This window comes from Scardinius erythrophthalmus, assembly GCF_964197995.2.
Source record: "Scardinius erythrophthalmus genome assembly, chromosome: 4".
NCBI classification, from domain to species: Eukaryota; Metazoa; Chordata; class Actinopteri; order Cypriniformes; family Leuciscidae; genus Scardinius; species Scardinius erythrophthalmus.
The window spans coordinates 26,082,329-26,102,823 of record NC_138224.1 but is presented as its reverse complement, the minus strand read 5'-3'; the positions used below and the strand labels follow the sequence as shown (position 1 = coordinate 26,102,823).

General features: G+C 39.2%; 1 protein-coding gene across 1 annotated transcript in view; it reads left to right on the top strand.

The window, feature by feature from the left end:
• Window positions 1-19,801, top strand: part of LOC308689519 (uncharacterized protein) — a 28,593-nt gene extending 8,792 nt beyond the window's left edge. Inside the window, exon 3 of the mRNA XM_081363264.1 lies at window positions 16,642-19,801. Within this exon, the coding sequence (XP_081219390.1) occupies window positions 16,642-17,903 (1,262 nt within the window). The 3' untranslated portion in view covers window positions 17,904-19,801. The remainder of the gene's footprint in view (window positions 1-16,641) is intronic.
• The last annotated feature ends 694 nt before the right edge of the window (window positions 19,802-20,495 follow it).

Genomic DNA, 20,495 nt, shown 5'->3' with positions numbered 1-20,495 from the left:
GTCTTTTCTCGGAGCGCGTCCAGCTCGTCACGATACGCCCGCAGCGAACGCGCGTCACACAGCAACTGCAGGCTCTGACAAACACAAATAACAGCAAATTATACTTCTGCATAATGTGTCTCTTTTTACAACAAAACTGTGAATTCTGCCGGTATTCAGACTGTCTCATGCATACAGATTCGGGTTACGCGTCTACAATCGCCTGCGTAGGCGAAATTTGTTTGACATTTCTATTCGTAAACACAGCCATGTTGAAGCGTTATGGCTTATTGTTTTTCGAGAATGTTGCACTCCTGTTTGTGATTGTGCACGAAACTTCACGCCAGTAAATCATCAGGAATATTTGCTGACTTGTGCGCGTCTCAAGCGCACTCTTTACGTTCGTCCTAATGCCTGTAAGTTGTCTGTGGATTTGCCCATATTTGGCGTTTAAAATGGAAACGTCTTTAGACATGGAAAATCGATTTTACAATCGATTCAATGAACACTTATGTTTCAAAAATCGAACAGGATTTTTTCACAAAAGTGACAGCCCTAACCTTCAGGTGTCCATTCATGTTTATTCTGTAACTGAGGAAGAGAATCGCGTTTACTCGCGCTCCGCATTGCCGCTTTAAATGAGGAGCTAGTACAGTGATCTGTCACGCCACATCAAAGAGTGCCAAAACGGCATTTATTGTTTGAATTTCGTGATGAAATAGACAGAATTTGAAAGATTACACCTACACCAAAATATGGAGCTTGCTATTATAGGGTGTTAATGGTGGTTAGGCTATAACGCTGTATTCGTTGTGTACACATAAGACATGAGGTCCATTGAGCCGGGGCTGGGCCGGGGCAGCAGGGGGCGGGGCGTCCTCGGTACGCCATGAGAGTATCGCAATACATATCATGGGTGGTGTATCGTGGTTTTTCGGTTCGGTTTGAATATCGTTACACCCCTATAAATGGGCCTACTTTTTAAGATAATTTAATTAAGTTTTAATCAAATTGTGTAAGAATTTTCAGCTAACAATATAGCTTCAAAACATGCAAGCAAACATGACATACAAGCAAGTAAATAATAAAGAGGAACAAAAAAACATTACAAGCAATAAACGAAGAGTTCTTTCAATATCTAAGGCAACTCTCTACAATGCAAGTAAATCGCTCGCATATGCGACTAAATTTTCACTCTGGGCAACTTAATAATGTCTATCATTACCCATTGTCTAATAAATTCTTAGATTTTACTCGCCAGTGTGTGTGTTAGATGGCAAGTATAAGCATAGACATATTTTCACTCACTGAACTCTGACTGAGCGCTTCAGGGTTTAACTCTCCGTCATGCGATCTGTACTATTTCAGTTCAGCTCAATGGCTGCACAGGGTATTTGACGTACCGTAAAGTCTGGTGTGAAGACTCCTCGCTTTTCTCTAACACACACACGCAAAGAGAGAGATCAAGAGTCTTGCATTCCACGTAGAATCGGCACACTACATGCAAATGATATTCGTTGTTGGATTTTCCTGTCAAAATAAGTTCATTTGAAATCATTCTGCTTTTAAGTACAAGCAGAAGATATGCAGGTTTCTCTGGGAGTCGGGGGAACTAATGCGCAAATGGCAATCTCATTGTCTGGAGCTCATCCCAGTTTTGATTTCAGCGAATCAGTTTGAGCGAATGCTGACAACGTGATTAATATTCATGAACCCAGCAGCTTATCAATCCTTAGTGTGCTGTATATCGTTAGTGGTAGAAAAATTTGTCGTAGTATCTTTTAATAATGATTACTATTAGATTCATAATAGAATGACCAACAATATCTTAAGAACCAGTTTAGTTTAAGTTCAGTTTAAATGACAAATATGCATTCATACATGCTTTCAAGTTTTTGTTCTAATTATTAAAGTTCTATCTAGAGGTCAACCGATATGGGTTTTTCTCTGGCCAATGCTGATATTTAGAAATCGAGGCAGCCGATGGCCAATTTATGATGCCGATTTGTTTGGCCGATTTTCCTTTTCCCCCCCTTCATCTCATAAAATATAACAGTTAATAAGAAATGATACAGAAAATTGCTGTTTTGTGTGTCCCTTTAAATGCAAATGAGCTGTTCTTTCCCGCCCTTGTTTAGAAGATGGTCGATCCTAGGGCTGTCACTTTACGTTCGAAAATCGATTGCACAATCGATCGGACCAACCAACACAAGTTTCGAAAACGAAAATAGGGAATCGATTTTAACGGCCTTTTCCCGGAACGCGTCCAGCTCGTCACGATACGCCCGCAGCGAACGCGCGTCACACAGCAACTCTGACAAACACACATTATACTTCTGCATACTGTTTCTATTTTTACTACAAAAATGTGAATTCTGCCGGTATTCAGACAGTCTCATGCATACAGATACAGATTCGGGCTACGGTCATTAATCGCCTACGTAGGCAACATTTGTTTGACTTTTCTAATCGTAAACACAGGCATGTTGAAGACTGCAGTAATGTTTTTCATTGATGTTATGGCAGTCCACTCTGCTTATTGCTTTTCGAGAATGTTGCACTCCTGTTTGTCATTGTGCACGAAACTTCACGCCAATAAATCAACAGGAATATTGCTGACTTGTGCGCGTCTCAAGCGCCCTCTTTACGTTCGTCCTAATACCTGTTAGTTGTCCGTGGATTTGCCCATATTTGGCCTTTAAAATGGAAACGTCTTTAGACATGGAAAATCGATTTTACAATCGATTCAATAAACACTTATGTCTCAAAAATCGAACAGGATTTTTTCACAAAAGTGACAGCCCTAGTCAATCCTTTACATGAGCTTCGGATACTCCAGCAATAACAAATACAAATTTCACTCATCTAAAATCTCAGAAATAACCAGTAGTGGAGTGCAGCCTTACAGAGAGACTCAGGAAGAGGTTGCAAATTTTAGACTGAAACTGGACGTTTCTGAATGGTTAGTGGATACATTTATGTAGTTGTTGTGGAGTTACATTGATTCATGTCATCGACTTGCATGTACCATCATGTTTAACTTTTAACACAAGTTGACACTGTCACAGTTGTCTTATAAAGACCTCAGGGAACTTTTTTAATGTATCATAGTGTTCTATGCAGCCAACGACAGAACTGTTTTTATCTTGACATCAATAGCTGTATTAGTATCAGAGATACTGGCCTTCATTCATAAAAAAGATGCCATTAGACGTAAAAGTATTTAAAATACAGTCTTTGTTTTCTCTACATTAATTTGGAGATTAAATGTGAAATAAAATTAAACTTAAATGTGAAATAAACTTAATATAAACCTATAAAAAGTAAGTGTTTTTAATTGCGATTAATCAGAAAAAAAAGGATTAATCGAGTAATTTTTTTTTTATCGATTGACAGCACTAATATATATACAAAATTATAAATGCAACACTTTTGTTTTTGCCCCCATTTTTCATGAGCTGAACTATGTACACAAAAGGCCTATTACATGAAATCACACAGTAATTACACAGTAATCCCATGGTCATTGAACCATGTTTTGGTTCTTTTGGTAGTGTGGGCAGGTGCAAATCCTGCTGGAAAATGAAGGAAGCATGAAGTGCTCTGGAAATGTCCAGGTAGACAGCTGCGTTGACTCTGGATTTAATAAAGCACAGTGGACCAAAGTCCTCTTTTCTGATGAGAGCAAATTTTGCATCTCATTTGGAAACCAAGGTCCCAGAGTCTGGAGGAAGAATGGAGAGGCACACAATCCAAGATGCTTGAAGTCCAGTGTGAAGTTTCCACAGTCTGTGTTGGTTTGGGGAGCCATGTCATCGGCTGGTGTTGGTCCACTGTGCTGTCCACTCAACGCAGCCGTCCACCAGGACATTTCCAGAGCACTTCATGCTTCCTTCAGCAGACAAGCTTTATGGAGATGCTGACTTCATTTTCCAGCAGGATTTGCACCTGCCCACACTGCCAAAATAACCAAAACCTGGTTCAATGACCATGGTATCACTGTGTAATTACTGTGTGATTTCATGTAATATTCTAATTTTCTGAGATTTTGATTTTGTGGTTTTCACAAGCTGTAAGCCATAATCATCAAAATTATAACAATTAAAGGCTTGAGATATCTCACTTTGCATGTAATGAGTCTATATAATATACAAGTTTCACTTTTTGAATGGAATAATTGAAATCAACTTTTTGATGATATTCTAATTATATGACCAGCACCTGTGTGTATATATATATATATATATAAAAATACATTTTTATTTATTATTATTATTTTATTTATTAGTTACTAACCAATGGCGATTCTATTGCCAAGGTGTTTATAGGGGGTTGTAAGGCTCTGTTTCCACCTGGTATTAAGATGCATTTTGGTCGATCAGATCACAAGTGGACGGCGATAAACAGGTGTAAACAGGGTCTAAAATGTTTTGAGCTTGTCCACTTTTGACCACTTCCAGAGGTAGTTGAAAACAAATTAGACCGGATTGCTTTCATTGTCTAGACGCTCATATCATAAGCGTACAAACAGCCACAAAATAACACATTCTCTCCGCCTACTGACCTAATGCATAAACATTGTGAGAAACGGGCTAACCAGACAAGATTTAAACTTTGACGTCTGAAGACCCAACAAACAAACCAAGCACAATGTTCTCATACCATTCCTGATTTCTAACACGCAGTCACAGTGTTTGCCGTGGTCTTGTGGCTATCAGAGCAGAATTGAAAGCTGATGCTCTCTGTATGTTTTTCCGTCGTCTCTTGGCATGTTTATATGTAAATTGTGCAAACTTATTTTGTCCATTAGATCGAAAAATCTGAAAAAAAAAAACATACATAGACCCTCCCCTTGAAGAAATTCCGACAGAAGTGGTTGAAAGTGGACAAAAGAGATGAATTAAGACACCAGGTGTAAAACAAGTATGTGTCTTCCTCGTCTACTTGTGATCCAATCGACCCGATCGATCCAATCGACCCTATCGACCCTAATCGATCTTAACCCCTTTGTTCAAAGATCGCAGATGGCCCCAGATTATTGTTGTTCAACATTCACTGCACTTTAAAACATCACACTCTTTCTTGTTCGTATCATGATAAAGATTAAAGACTCCAGCTTTGATATTTGACCACTGTTTGTGAACTGGGTTGCAGTGACATTTAGTGCTGGGCGGTTTACCGGTTCATACCGAATACCGGTGTTTATTTTTGTTACGATATGAATTTTTAATATACCGCAATACCGGTGTATGTCGCTTTAATCGGAACGCGGCGCTGCGCGACACAGTCTCACCCCTCATTTACAACACACGTCTGCGGCGCATTACAGCTGCGACAAGGTTTTATTCCGTCCTCCACGCGGTGCGTCAAAATAGACTAGGCGCCTATATTTAGCGAAGCGGCGCGGAGAGCCGCTTCTGGGAAGCTTCGATCTGAAACACAATCATTGACTAGAATGGGCACGAGACGTGTGGGGGTGAGAGTGTCTTTTTTCTCGCGGCGCGCGTGTTTTTATACTGTATTAACGTATCTGAAGTGAACTGACGGTCTTTAGAAAAGTTTCTTTGTTATTACGATTGAATCTTTCTTTATCTTTCCTGATAAAGCAGTGTTTATGAGCGTTGCTGCTTTGTGTACAGCCGTTACCGGGGAAACCACTGTTTCTGCCGCTCCTAAAGCGCGTCCTGCTGGCACCTCTTTGTAAACAGCCTTGCAAACCTGTATTATTAATATTAGTGTGGATTTTTTCTATAATATTCACTCATGACAATAAAATAGGGCATTATAAGTAAATCTACTGCAGTATTTCCTCTCTCACTCAGTAGAAAATGTGGTTAACACCCATCATGCTTGCAAAAAAAAAAAAAAAAAAACGGTAAAAACCGTGAAACCGGTATAATTTAGAAAAAAACCGTGATGTTGATTTTTGGTCAAACCGCCCAGCACTAGTGACATTTATTTCTTAATTTATGTCAGGAGTGCAAATAATCAACCTGTAATGTTTGATATTTTGAATAGAATATCACTAGAATCAATAGAATATTCACTCACTTGTGCTGCGGTTTGTGTTTACATAGATGCACTAGATCAATGGTTCTCAAACTTTTTCGGTGTGTGGCCCCCTTTTTCACTTTGGTGATGCACCCTACTGCAGTGTTAAAAGGCCAACCACCAACAGTGTTGCTGAAATTAAGCTTTAAATTTGATTCAAACTTTAAAAGTGCATTCAAATAGCTAAAAAATAATGGGCAAAGTCATGAACATGGAAAGCAATAGAAATTACATGAAATTTTGGAAGTAAGCCAAGTTTAATTATTTTCCCCACAAAGACAAATGTTTCATCATATATCACGCTGTGCACTTTTTTAAGACTGTGGGACACGAGTAGAACAGAACCACCCTCTTGTCTAATATCTCTGTTTTCTTTCAATGTTCCAAAGCAATGAACACTGATTGTAAAAGGTCAGAATAGTGAATTTTAGCTTCCACATAAGCAATATATGAATAGCTAGCTGATGCTGCACTGCTGAAAAAACAAAACTGATATACAAATAAATGACCTGCTTATACCCTGTCCAACAAGCACAAACTGTGTAAAAATTTAATTGGACGTGAGATAAAGATTGAAACTAACGAGATGGCATTTTTCTCCTTTGGCATAGTAAAGGATGTGAATACAGGGATTAAAAGTGAACAAAATAAAGTATCCCTCCGAAAGGAAATGTGAGTGACGATTTGGGAAAAAGACACGAGATTCCATGTCCAGAGGAACAGGCTAATTTATGGAATAGGTTATTGTTTAATTTGTGGAAAATCGCAAAACAGAATAAACCGACACATGGCTTAATTATATTTTATGGGATCTGGCATACCTCTCTCATTCGGCACGTCACCAAATGCCTCTCAAAACGTCACATAATCCGACGGCGCTGCTTGGATGTTTTAAATAATTCGACCACCCTATTTTGAAAAATAAACTTTGAAAGTGAGCTCTTTTGTTTGTGAGAGTCTAATGTATACGATCGTATACAGTTTTACAACATAAACGGTTATCAGATTGCATAATGTCTTGAAGACTGATGATGGAGAGCAGATCGTTCAGGCGAAATCTGACGTAACAATGGAAAATTATATGAATATTTTATGAATTTAACGCTTTTGTGGACAAAGTGCTGTTGGATGTTTTTCAATGGACGCTTGTCATGGACATTTTTCCCAAGTGCGACTGATTGGATTCATCCTGCTATTTCATAACAAAGGTATGAAGTACCATTTTGATTTTGCATGTTGTCATTTGCACTCCTGACACAAATTACAATATTACTGTTGCTGGGGCATCTATATCGTAAAACACAACATAAATTGACTAAACCCTTAGAACTTTCAAATTATGTATTTGATGCCTGAATTTATCATTATTAAAAGTTTTCTATATAGTAAATGTAATCCATGGTAAACAAAGTGATGTCAAGAGAGAGGTCGGTACAATAAGCGTCAAGAGGTTAAATTTGATTTTAGTGGTCAAACCTAGTTGACAACTAAGTTGGGAACCTGACAACTAAGTTGGGAGCCCTGATTTCCACTCTGCCACATCAACTACACCACTTGTGGATGGAGTTGCCATTCCATGGGACGCAGCCCCTGCCTCGATGGGATATTTTCCCCAAGATGTCCCTGAATGCTGTCAAAAAGAAAAATATGGTATTATGTCCAGAGTAGGATCTGCTGTACCTGTCTGAAAAGAGGATGTAATCACCTTGGTTATATATGGTAGCCTCTCAACTGGTCGAGAAAGTAATGCAATGCCAGATATGCTGTCCTCAATCTAAGGGCAGTTTATGTGCCATTAGATATGAGGACCCCTCCAAAAAACCTTGAACTGGGCAGCCATCAACTGCCGCACCCCAGACCTTGAGAGAGGCATTTGTCATTAGAGATTTTTAAAGACAACAAGCCCCTAGAGCTGAACCTGAATGGAATGAAGACCTCTGCGCATACCCATTATAACTCGGGACAAGGCTTGACCAAAAGGAAGAACTCAATATTATTAAACTTCACCCAGGAAAGCGAACCTGAGAAACTTCCTGTGCTCTGGCTGAATCTCAATGTGAAAACAGGCGTCCTTTAGATTTATTGTCACAAACAATTAGCATTAGCATCTTGATTCTGTATGTCCTCAGAGTATAAGGCAAGTATAATATTGGACACATCCCCCTGTCCTTTATGAGTACTATTAATTTAGCAGAGGGATCATTTTTTAGATAGGATCGATCTGCTCATGGCCCTGAAACAACGCATAGGCAGGGAACCCCTGAACAAGCTGGGCGGATCAATCGCTGAGTACTTCAACTTCCCAAAACATCACTGGTAGCGGGATAACCAGGAGCACCCTTTGAAGCTGTTGCAGAGCACCGTTTTGGTGTAGCCAGACCCTCCACAAAAAGGTTTGCCACCAGGGGCCCAGTCCAAAGGGAGTCAGGGTGTTTCTTTGCCGTCAGAGAAGAGATTACTGTCCTTCGATCGAACTTCACCTTGGATGGCTGAGCTTGCATTCGCTGCCCAGCCCCTCAATCTCTTTGAGGAGGATCTCAGTCAGCCACACTCGCTTTTTGTTCCTCCTGCAGCTGGTTGAGCTGGCTGCCGGCTCTAACCAGGATTAACTTCTTAGTTCACTTGGCCTCTTGGTATCTGTCGATTTGCATTTACTGCGTTGCCAAACAGACCGGAAAGCAAAATCGGAGCGTCACAGAGTGATGTTGCTCGACAAGGCTTAGTGGGCAAGGTGGTTTTGTGGCCTAATATTGAGCCCTGTGGCATTCCATACTTTCCATGTTTGATGAGATGGCTTCTGTGATTACCACATGGACCCGCCTTTAAACCACCCGTCCCTCACGAACTGTGTGACATTGCAATAAGGTCTTTTTTTCTGCGACTAACCAAATAATAACTTTATGGTCGACTAAAGCGGGTCGCACACCGGACGCGCAGCTCAGCGCCGCGCCGCGCCACGTCTAGGACAACTCTCACCTGAAAATCCGATAACATCAACAATTTTCTGATTTCTGTAAATAAATATAAAACTAAATGTATATTGCAGCACAGGGTGAAGTCCGTATATACATTAACTACGATTTGAGACACATAAATGTAAATTTAATATAAAACTATGTAAATAGCGCTCTGTGGCACGGCAGGATTTTGAACACGGTCCTGAGCCGTTGCTGGGCGCCGCGGACAGACGCCGAAAGGCGCCGCCGGTGTGTGTACTCTCATAGAGAATAATGTGTTCGAATTTAAAAGACGTGGCGCTGCGCGGCGCTGAGCGTCCGGTGTGCGACCCCCTTTAGCCTCTTCTAGTCTTCTAACGTTTAGTCGACAATTAGGGGCAGCCCTAGTATAATAGCATACATGTTGGTTTTGATGCTTTATATGTTTTTAACTATTTGGATATCTTGCTTTGTGCCATTAAACTGTTGTTAACTTGTATTTGTCTTTTTTCACCTTAGACCTGATGGTGCTGAATAAAATGGAAGAGAAAGATCATTATGAGAAACTTGATTTCATGACTGGAAAAAAGTCTACACAGATTGAAAAGACATCACGAAAAAGCTACACAGCTAAAAAGAGAGGAATTAAAAAGTTTTTCACCTGCCAACTGTGTGGAAAGAGTTTTGATCAGTGTGGAAACCTTAAAGTCCATATGAGAATTCACAAAGGAGAGAAACCTTACTCCTGCAAACAATGTGGGAAAGGTTTTAATGAAACAGGAAACCTTAATGTTCACATGAGAATTCACACTGGAGAGAAGCCTTACACCTGTCAACAATGTGGAAAGAGTTTCACTCAAAAAGGAAACTTTACAAAGCACATGAGAATTCACACTGGAGACAACCTTTTCAACTGCCAACAGTGTGGAAAGAGTTTCAGTGAAAAGGGAAACCTTAAAAAGCACATGATAATTCACACTGGAGAGAGCTCATTCACATGCCAACAGTGTGGGAAGAGTTTCACTCAAAATGGAAACCTTAAAAAGCACATGAGAATTCACACCGGAGAGAAGCCTTATACCTGCAGACTCTGTGGGAAGAGTTTCACATGGGAACTAGGCCTTAGGTATCACATGCACATTCACACTGGAAAAAAGCCATTCACATGTGGTCAGTGTGGAAAGAGTTTCACACGTAAAGGGACCCTTGAGACCCACATTAGAATTCACACTGGAGAGAAGCCATTCACATGTGGTCAGTGTGGAAAGAGTTTCAGATGTAAAGAAAATCTTAATCAGCACATGAGGATTCACTCAAGATAGAACTGTTTTATATGTCACCAGTGCAGAAGTAGTTTCAGAGACATGAATCGCTTTAAGAATCATGTAATAACTCACTCTGGAGAGAAGCCTTTCATGTGCAATCACTGTGGAAAAAGTTTTACAAATAAAGGAAAGCTTAAAACTCGCATGAAACTTCACTTTGAAAAGATGCCTTTCACACGTCTTCAGCGTGAGAAAAGTTTCACCTCTGAAAGAGACATGAAACGTCATTTGCAAATTCCTTCTGGAGGAAAGAAATGTAATTGTGATAAGCATATATATATATTTTTTTGTACATTACACTTACAGATACAGTGCATCCGGAAAGTATTCACAGCACTTCCCCTTTTCCACATTTTATTATATTTTATTTTATTTCATTTTATATTAAAGCCTTATTCCAAAATGCATTAAATTAATTATTTTCCTTAAAATTCTACAAACAATACCGATGTTTAAGATCTTTGCAAATTTATTAAAACTAAAAAATGAAATAAATTATATTGTATTCTGAGTACAAAAGTATTCACAGGCTTTGCTCAATACTTTGTTGAAGCATCTTTGGCACCAAATTACAGCCTCAGGATTTTGAGTATGATGCTACAAGCTTGGCACACCTATTTTTGGGCAGTTTCTCCCATTCTTCTTTGCAGAACCTATCAAGCTCCATCAGGCTGGATGAGGAGCGTCGATGTACAGCCATTTCAGATCTCTCCAGAGATGTTTAATCGGTTTCAAGTCTGGGCTCTGGCTGGGCCACACAAGGACATTCACGGAGTTGTCCTTTAGCCACTCCTTTGTTATCTTGGCTGTGTGCTTAGGGTCGTTGTCCTGTTGGAAGATGAACCGTCACCTCAGTCGGAGGTCCAGAGCACTGTGGAGCAGGTTTTCATCAAGGATGTCTGTACATTGCTGCATTCATCTTTCCCTCAATCGTGACTCGTCTAGCAGTTCCTGTCGCATGAGCGGTGCCTGGTTTCCTCCAGACATGACGTTTGACATTCAGGCCAAAGAGTTCAATCTTTGTTTCATCAGACCAGAGAATTTAGTTTCTCATGGTCTGAGAGTCCTTCAGGTGCCTTTTGGCAAACTCTAGACGGGCTGTTATGTGCTTTTTACTAAGTGGCCAGACAGGTGGAGTGTTGCAGAGATGGTTCTTCTGGAAGGTTCTTCTCTCTACACAGAGAAACGATGGAGCTCTGTCAGAGTGACCATCAGGTTCCTGGTCACCTCTCTGACTAAGGCCCTTTTCCCTCGAGTGCTCAGTTTGGCTGGGTGGCCAGCTCTAGGAAAAGTCCTGGTGGTTCCAAACTTCTTCCATTTACGGATGATAGAGGCCACTGTGCTCATTGGGACCCTCAATGCCAATTCGCAATCTCTTTAGAGTATAAAACAAGAAATCCCACCGGGGAAAGTTCCTGCTGTGGAAATGCGGCTTAACTCTGGGATCTTTTTATGGGAAGTAGAGTAAAGGATATTCAAGAGACTGGGAAGTTCAATGCTGCAGAAATTTTTCTGTGCCCTTCTCCAGATCTGTGCCTCTATTTAATCCTGTCTCTGAGGTCTACAGACAATTCATTGGACTTCATGGCTTGGTTTGTGCTCTGACATGCACTGATACCTTCAAATCAAAATATTAATTAAACTTCTGTTTTGCAGTTCAATGCTGGTACATAAATGAAAAAATATAAATAAAAAGACAAACTAAATGAATCAGTGTAATGTTATTTTTTTTCATCTATAGTGAATGCATGCACAGATAAACATAAATGGGTAATTCTGTGTCAACTCAACCAGAAATTGATACATAGTAAAAAATATGTAAAATACATAGTAATGTTCCACGTATAGATTATGCAGCTGACACTCGGACCCTGAAGTCAGGCACGTCGTGACCTTCCAGGTCACAGATTTGGGTGGCTGGGTGCCAGCATGTCTCGAACAACAACTCAGTCAATCTCCAACAATGCCAGTGGTTCCTTAACCTGTAAGCAAGAAGACTAACACACACCCGACACACATCTTTTCCTAGGTTTGATTTGGCCAGGTTCTAACTATAAACAGGAGTCTCGTCTCAAAACATCAAGATAAGTTCTTTCTCTCAGGATAGGACACTTTAGTCTAAATGGAAAATATAGGCTTTAACTGACAAATGGTCCCTTAAACTATAGACTTCAATGACCCCTATTTGTTTGAACGTTGAAGACAAACTCAAACACAAAACCAGTTCCTATTTAATTTCTGGAAGCTGGGATAAATAGGCAAGCACTGTTACTACATTCAAATATCAAATACTGACATTAAAAAGAATACATGAAAATAACATTTCAGTTATCACACTGGTAACTTCAATAACAAAATAAAATCTCCAGAGAAGTCATTCAACTCATGTGATATTTAGAAGGAAAAATATTGATTAATACCTTGATTATAGTCACTCATTACATATACATTGAAGCAGCAGTGGATTCCAATCCACCCCCTTCAAAATATATATTTATTTTTTATTTTTTACTTTTTTATTTTTTTCTCTCTCATGGAAGAACTACATAAATAAAAATAATAAATGCCATGGATGAATATTTACTGCGTAATTCACTGTTTTGTTGAGGGGGGAGGTTATGGAATCATCACTTTATTTTTTTACACAGTGGCAAGCAAGTCAGTTCATAAATGTATTATGTGCCAATTGTGATTGAACAATTGTGTTCAAAAATGGGAGAAAAACACTTTTACCCCTGGTTCCAAAGACGAGGCTTAAGCCTAGTCCCAGACTAAAATGTATGTTTGAGCTGTTTTAACTGAGTCTAATCATTCTTGACAGTCTTGTCAATCATCATTTAAGAACATAAGAGCAGAACTTTGCAGCTTTTTCTATTAGGGATGCACTGAAATGAAAATTATTGGCTGAAACCGAAAATTCTGGATGCACTTGGCCGAAAACCGAAACCTAAAATGTATGTCTTATTTTAAATGTATTCTTATTAAACTTTGTAATTAAATTTAATAATTTAATGACTCTGAATAAAAACAAAATCAAGCCAATAAAATAAAATAACCACACTTTTATTTCAAGTAACACAAAAAATTGGACAGAAAATAGGCCTATATTAAAATATTATTAAATATCATTATAATAATATCAGTAGGGTATATCAATATATCGTCGCTGTCGGGCGGAAACCTCGTATGTCCAAATTTTGTCAATTTCATATTTTTTCACAAATCAATGCTATTTTTCTGACTCGAAGTTGGCACTGTGCATGTTAAATACCCCAAGTAGCAGGTTTTATTTATGGGAGAAAAAAAGGCTGTCTACTGGCGTCAAGTAACATTAAGCCTATCTTTGGATAACTCTGTCTGTTTTTTAGACAATAAAGAGTGAAAATAGTTAGGTTAGATACATTTGAGTAGACTTGTTTTGTGAAATATTTTATTTCCGCCTATTTTAGACAGCCTAGTATTTTGGTATTGCATCACTCATATCTCTTAAACGTTTAAAATGGACTTTAGGAAGATGTATGTAACCACAATCATTAGATTTGAATGGCTCTTAAAGCCTTATCTCTTGTCAAAAGGCTCAACGCGACCTCAGACTTTGATGAACACTGCCGGCAGCAGCGACGTCTGTGTCCGTTCCACTCTTATCAATGACAGCGTAATCTCGTATCTCCCTGCTCCCAAGTCATAAATCTTGTATCTCCGATTAAACATGATTTTGGGGAAATGTTGTGTTAATGTTGGTATACAACAGTATATGATAGCAATATAAGGAATAATACCAACTTTAACGATACAATGTTTAATAACTCAAAAAATATGCAGTTTTTTTAATTTCCTGAAAAATAATGGTTTTGGAGATACGAGGATTCCGCCCGACAGCGACGATATTATTCTTTATTCAGTTCTATGCTGCAGAATTAGATTTAACAGATTTATTTTTTGACCTGTTATCAAAATAAAGTAGTCCAAAAAAGCTATTATTATCAGAGCATGTGAGCAGATAGCAGGGAGACGATCAAGAGGATGGCATACCTGTCAACACTCCCATTTTTCCCGGGTTTCTCCCATTTTTTAGCCCTATCTCCCGGACCCCTCCCGGTTTGTTATTTCTCCCGGGAAACTCCCGTAATTTGCATGGCCCAAACTCGAAAGTTTGGGCCATGCAAAGTTTGGGCCCTACCCGAAAGCGAGCCGATAGACGTGGCAGGTGAAGGCAGGGCCGGATTAACCATTAGGGCAACTGGTCACTTGCCCAGGGGCACATGACATCTAAGGGGCCCTGACGGGTAGGAGGAAATACACTGAAATTTAATAAAGTTATCAAACACTTTACAGTCTTCACTGCATAAAGTGCATCTACGCGGGTTCACGCAGACTTTCCTCCTTCCCCGCTGAATGCCAGCGATTACTAATTCGTGAAATGCACTCCCGCTGGTTGAGCGTGGTAAAGTTCGTTTTAGGTTCGATATTAGCTGGACATTTGTTCTATAGGGTCGGTAGTCTAACAAAGATATCAATAGCAAGATTAGTTTTAACATTGTGTGACCATTGTATATAGACATGATTAAAATATTCATTCAAAATCATTCGTGCATTAATGCTGCATAATTATACCTGAGAATGCTTTGACGCGTTTCCACAGTGCACAATGCTTAAGGGGACGTCATCAGCTGCGGTAAACGTAGACTATAATTTGCATTATTTAAAATTACTTTTAACATTTAAAAACAGACGTTTTCAAATTCCAAAGCTTGCAGAGGTTCCTAATGGCAATACTGACTTAGGCTACAGCTTTCCTGGTAGCCTTGAGTAATGAGTAATGAGTCATAAAACGTATAAATATGAGTTGAACCTATGTTTACTTTCGTCACTGACACAGGTCTACGAAAATTAAAAGACTAAGTTCAGCTTTAGGAGGGGAAGAAATAGGCCAGGATAAGAAGACTGAAAGAAACAGAAATATGAAGATGAGGAGAGAGCAGGTATTGGCAAATAATCTAATGACAAGGTTTTAAAGCTAGCCTATTTCTTATAATTTTGCCCCCAAACCCCCCTAACTACGCCGGGGCCTTGAGTCTATTAATAAATTAAGTTATGTTTTCATTTATGGTTATCGCAATGTAAATAATACACTTAACACACGTGAGGTGTATCTCTCCCCCACATCGCGCGAACAGTCCCCTCACAAATCTCCTGGTTTTTGAAAACCAAATGTTGACAGGTATGGAGGATGGCATCACTTGAACAGCGTTGCCCAGCATGGCTATTCACACCATGTTACAGCACAGTAGGGCTATTGCAAACAGAAAAAAGACCAGATAAATTTCATGTCAGCATGTTTTTGTTTTGTTTTTGCGGACTTTTCCTTTCCGGTGAGTGAGCGCGAATGGTACATGCGTTTGGGCTGTGAGTGACTGAGCAGAGCGCTTAACACACACACAGAGGCTGCAGCGGAACATTGAGCAGAACGCGCTATGAACACGGAGAGTAGAGCACAGCGCACACACAAAACATGCTTCAAAGTTGTGCATCTTTCGGAAGCGGAGCTGCTCGCAAAGTCACAGAACATGCTGAGTCAGAGTGAAACCTAATCGCTGAACACAGAGGGGGCGGGGTGGCATATTTTCTGCCTTTTTTTCTCTTTCAGCCATAAGATTAATAATTCTATCAATTCGATCAACCCGATCATTTTCGGCAGCTGAAATTTCGGTGTTTCCCTATTTTCTATGTAATGTTACTTTGTTGTTAATTTTATTCCTAACTTACAAATCATTCACTCACTGACTTTTTACACATAAATATACATATTTTTTAAATACAAAATAGTTCTAAGCACTTTGTTTTATGATCTGTACTGACAATGAATATTTTTTATTTTCTGTATAAATAGGATTAGGTCATTTTACAAACTGTAACTATACATTTATTGTCAGTACTGGACTTGCAGTTTACATGGGCAGGTTATTTTGTGCTGTGTGTAATGACCGTGTTTGTCCTTCACCACCGAAGACCATTCTGACCAACGAAAACCCGGGATAAGATGGGGTATATAGCCTAAATCAGGAATGGGCAACTTCGGTCCTGGAGGGCCACTGTCCTACAGAGTTTAGCTCCAACCCTGAAAAAATCACCTGCCTGTAACTTTCTAGTAATCCTGAGGACCTTGATTAGCTTGTTCAGGTGTGTTTGATTAGGGTTGGAGCTAAACTCTGTAGGACATTGGCCCTCCAGGACCGAAGTTGCCCATCCCTGGCCTAAATGTTGTTGGTTTTGATGCTAAATATTTTGATGTATTTTGTTGTGTGCCATTAAACTGGTGTCAACTTGTATTTGTCTTTTTTTCATCTTAGACCTGATGGCGCTGAAAGAGCAGAGTTCCAAGGAAATGGAAGAGAAAGATACTTATGAGAAACGTCATGATTTAATGACTGGAAAAAAATCTACACAGATTGAAAATACCTCACAGAAAAGAACTAAAAAGACAGGAATTAAAAAGAATTTCACCTGCCAACAGTGCGGAAAGAGTTTTGATCAACGTGGAAACCTTAGAGTCCATGTGAGAATTCACACTGGGGAGAAACCTTTCACCTGCAAACATTGTAAAAAGAGTTTCAATGAAAAAGGAAACCTTAATGTTCACATGAGAGTTCACACTGGAGAGAAGCCTTACACCTGCCAGCAATGTGGAAAGAGTTTCACTCAAAAAGGAAACTTTACAAACCACTTGAGAATTCACACTGGAGACAACCTTTTCAACTGCCAACAGTGTGGAAAGAGTTTCAGTGAAAAGGGAAACCTTAAAGTTCACATGAGAATCCACACTAGAGAGATCTCATTCACCTGCCAACAGTGTGGAAAGAGTTTCACTCAAAAAGGAAACCTTAAAAAGCACATGAGAATTCACACCGGAGAGAAGCCTTATACCTGCAGACTCTGTGGGAAGAGCTTCACACGGGAACTAGGCCTTAGGTATCACATGCAAATTCACACGGGAGAAAAGCCATTCAAATGTTGTAGGTGTGGAAAGAGTTTTGCACGTAAAGTGACCCTTGAGGACCACATGAGAGTTCACACTGGAGAGAAGCCGTTCACATGTGGTCAGTGTGGGAAAAGTTTCGTAGGAAGACAAAACCTTAATAAGCACATGAGGATTCACTCAAGAGAGAACTGTTTTAAATATCATCAGTGCGAAAGTAGATTCGGAGACATGAATCGCCTTAAGAATCATGTAATAACTCACTCTGGAGAGAAGCCTTTCATGTGCAATCACTGTGGAAAGCGTTTTACAAATAAAGGAAAGCTTAAAACTCACACGAGACTTCACAATGGAAAAAGGCCTTTCACACGTCTTCAGCGTGAGAAAAGTTTCACCTCTGAAAGAGACATGAAACGTCATTTGCAAATTCCCTCTGGGGGAAAGAAATTGAATTGTGATCAGTGTAATAAAATTATTTTGCCATTACACTTACAGATACACCTGAAAAGTCACACAGATTTGAGACACTATTCGTGTTCTTTGTGTGGAAAGAGTTTCAAATGGTTTAGTAATTTAAAATGGCACCAGAAAATGCGTATCTGTGTGAAATTGAGGCTACGTTCAAGCCGTAGATGAATGTGGGCCAAATCAGATTTTCTTCTCATTGTTTATTTGTCGTGAGACTGTTCACATGACCTTTATACACTCACTGGCCATTATATTAGGTTCATCTGTTACTACTTGCTAACACAAATCTCTAATCCTCCAATCACATGGCAGCAACTCAGTGCATTTAGGCATGTTGAAATTAAAACTATGCATCAGAATGAGAAAGAAAGCTGATTTAAGTGACTTTGAACGTGGTATGGTTGTTGGTCCTAGACCAGTTGTTCTGAGTATTTCAGAAACTGCTGATCTACTGGGATTTTCATGTACAACTATCTCTAGGATTTACAGAGAGTGCTCAGAAAAAGAGAAAATATCCAGTTAGCGGCAGATCTGTGGGCTAAAATGTCCTGTTGATGTCAGGAGAATGGCTAGACTGGTTGGAGCTGATAGAAAGGCAACTTTGACTCTAACCACTCATTTCAACCAAGGTCTGCAGAATAGTATCTCTGTACAGACAACACTTCGAAACTTGAAACAGATGGGCAACGGCAGCAAAAGATCACACAGAGTGCCTCTCCTATCAGCTAAGAACAACAAACTTTTCTGGTCTAACGAGTCTCATTTCTACTGTGGCATTCCGATGATAGGGTCAGAATTTGGCGTTTAACAACATGAAAGCAAGGATCCATTTTGGATCAATGGTTCAGGGTGCTGGTGGTGGTGTGATGGAATGGGGGATATTTTTCTTGGCATACTTTGGGCCCCTTAGTACTAATAAAGCATCTTTTAATTGCCACAGCCTACCTGAGTATTGTTGCTGACCATGTCGATCCCTTTATGACCACAGTGTACCTATCTTCTGATGGCTACTTCCAGCAGGATAACGCATCATGTCCCAAAGCTCAAATAATTTCAAACTGGTTTCTTGAACGTGAAAATTAGTTCACTGCAATTAAATGGCGTTGACAGTCACCAGATCTCAAACAAATAGAGCAGCTTTGGGATGTGTTGGAACGGGAGATTCGCATGATGGATGTGCAGCCAACAAATCTGCAACAGCTGCATGATGCCATAATAGCAAGGTGGGGTTGCCAACTGTCCCGTATTAGCCGGGACGTCCCGTATATTGGGCTTAATTGATTTGTCCCGTATGTGACCTCCCTTGTCCCGTTTATTGACTGCTACACTGATCTAACCACTGATTGATAGGCCTACAACAGCAGCAGTGCTGATCAGGACACTTGAGAATGATCACCAACACCTGTCATCATTCAGTCACAGCCCCCCCTCATCCCTCATCAGCCCATACGAATAACAAACTCTAAATTGAGAATTAATCAATCTTTTGGGGACAAATCTGAAAACTGTTTCGCAAACTGCAGAATCCTCTGCCATCTGGTTGCTCCCGGTTCGAGCCGGACTCGTGCTAATGGCAAATCCCTTTCACTTTGATTTCGTCAAATCAGTTTTGGCGAATGCAAACAACATGACTATTGTTCATGAGTCCAACATCCAGCCACGCAAGAAAACATGCATCTACCTGAGGGAATAATATGCTGCTGTTATTTGCTGCTCAAGAAACATTTCTGATTATTATTAATGTTCCAAATAGTTTTTTTTTTATCAGGATTCTTTGATGAATAGAAAATTCAAAAGAGATTTATCTGAAATAGAAAGTTTTTGTAACATTATAAATGTCTTTACTGTCACTTTTGATTAATTTAATGCATCCTTGCTGAATAAAGGTAGGCTATTACTTTCTTAAATTTCTTTCCAAAAATAAAAATGTCTTACTGACCCCAAACTTAGTGTAACCATAGTGTATAGTCTTTTTCAGATACAGTAAATGCTATTATTTTGAACGATGGTTTGTGTGTTTGTATAACATTACAATATTTTTTTTTATTAAATTATACATAAATAGGTTAAGCAAAACAAATGTTTATGTCTGAGAACCTTTTATACGCATTCTTAACTGCAGACACTGAAATGACATACACTGTGTGATACAGTACAAAATATTTAGATTGTCCCGTATCTTGCAACCCTACCGGTGAGTGTATGTGGTCCATATCAGACACTCATCTGATCAAAAAAAATATTTCTGCCACAAGTGATCTAGATATTGAATGAGAACTGATTGGAATTATAACGGAAGATGTGTGTATATATATATATATATATATATATATATATATATATATATATATATATATATATATATATATATATATATATATAATTATACATATATATTTTTTGCTGTTTTTGTTTAGTGTTGTATGCCCATGTATTTGTGTTATAATTTTTATTTTTTTTATTTTAGAAATGCCCATGTTAAGAAACTCGCTGAAAAAAAAAAAATGCCTATGGGGTAAAATAAAGTACTACTACGACTGCTACTGGTACTGGGTAGGCTACTAACTCCATAGCACTAGAGAAATGAAAATTATGGTTCGGTACATACTTCGGTTTTGAAGTCCCCGTTTGGAATGTTTTTCGGTACAACAGTGTAATTTTTTTTATAAAAGAGTGGTTTATTGAACAAGGTTTCCATTACTTATATAACCTCGGTTCCCTGAGATAACGGGAACGAGTATTGCGTCTTTGCTAGATGCT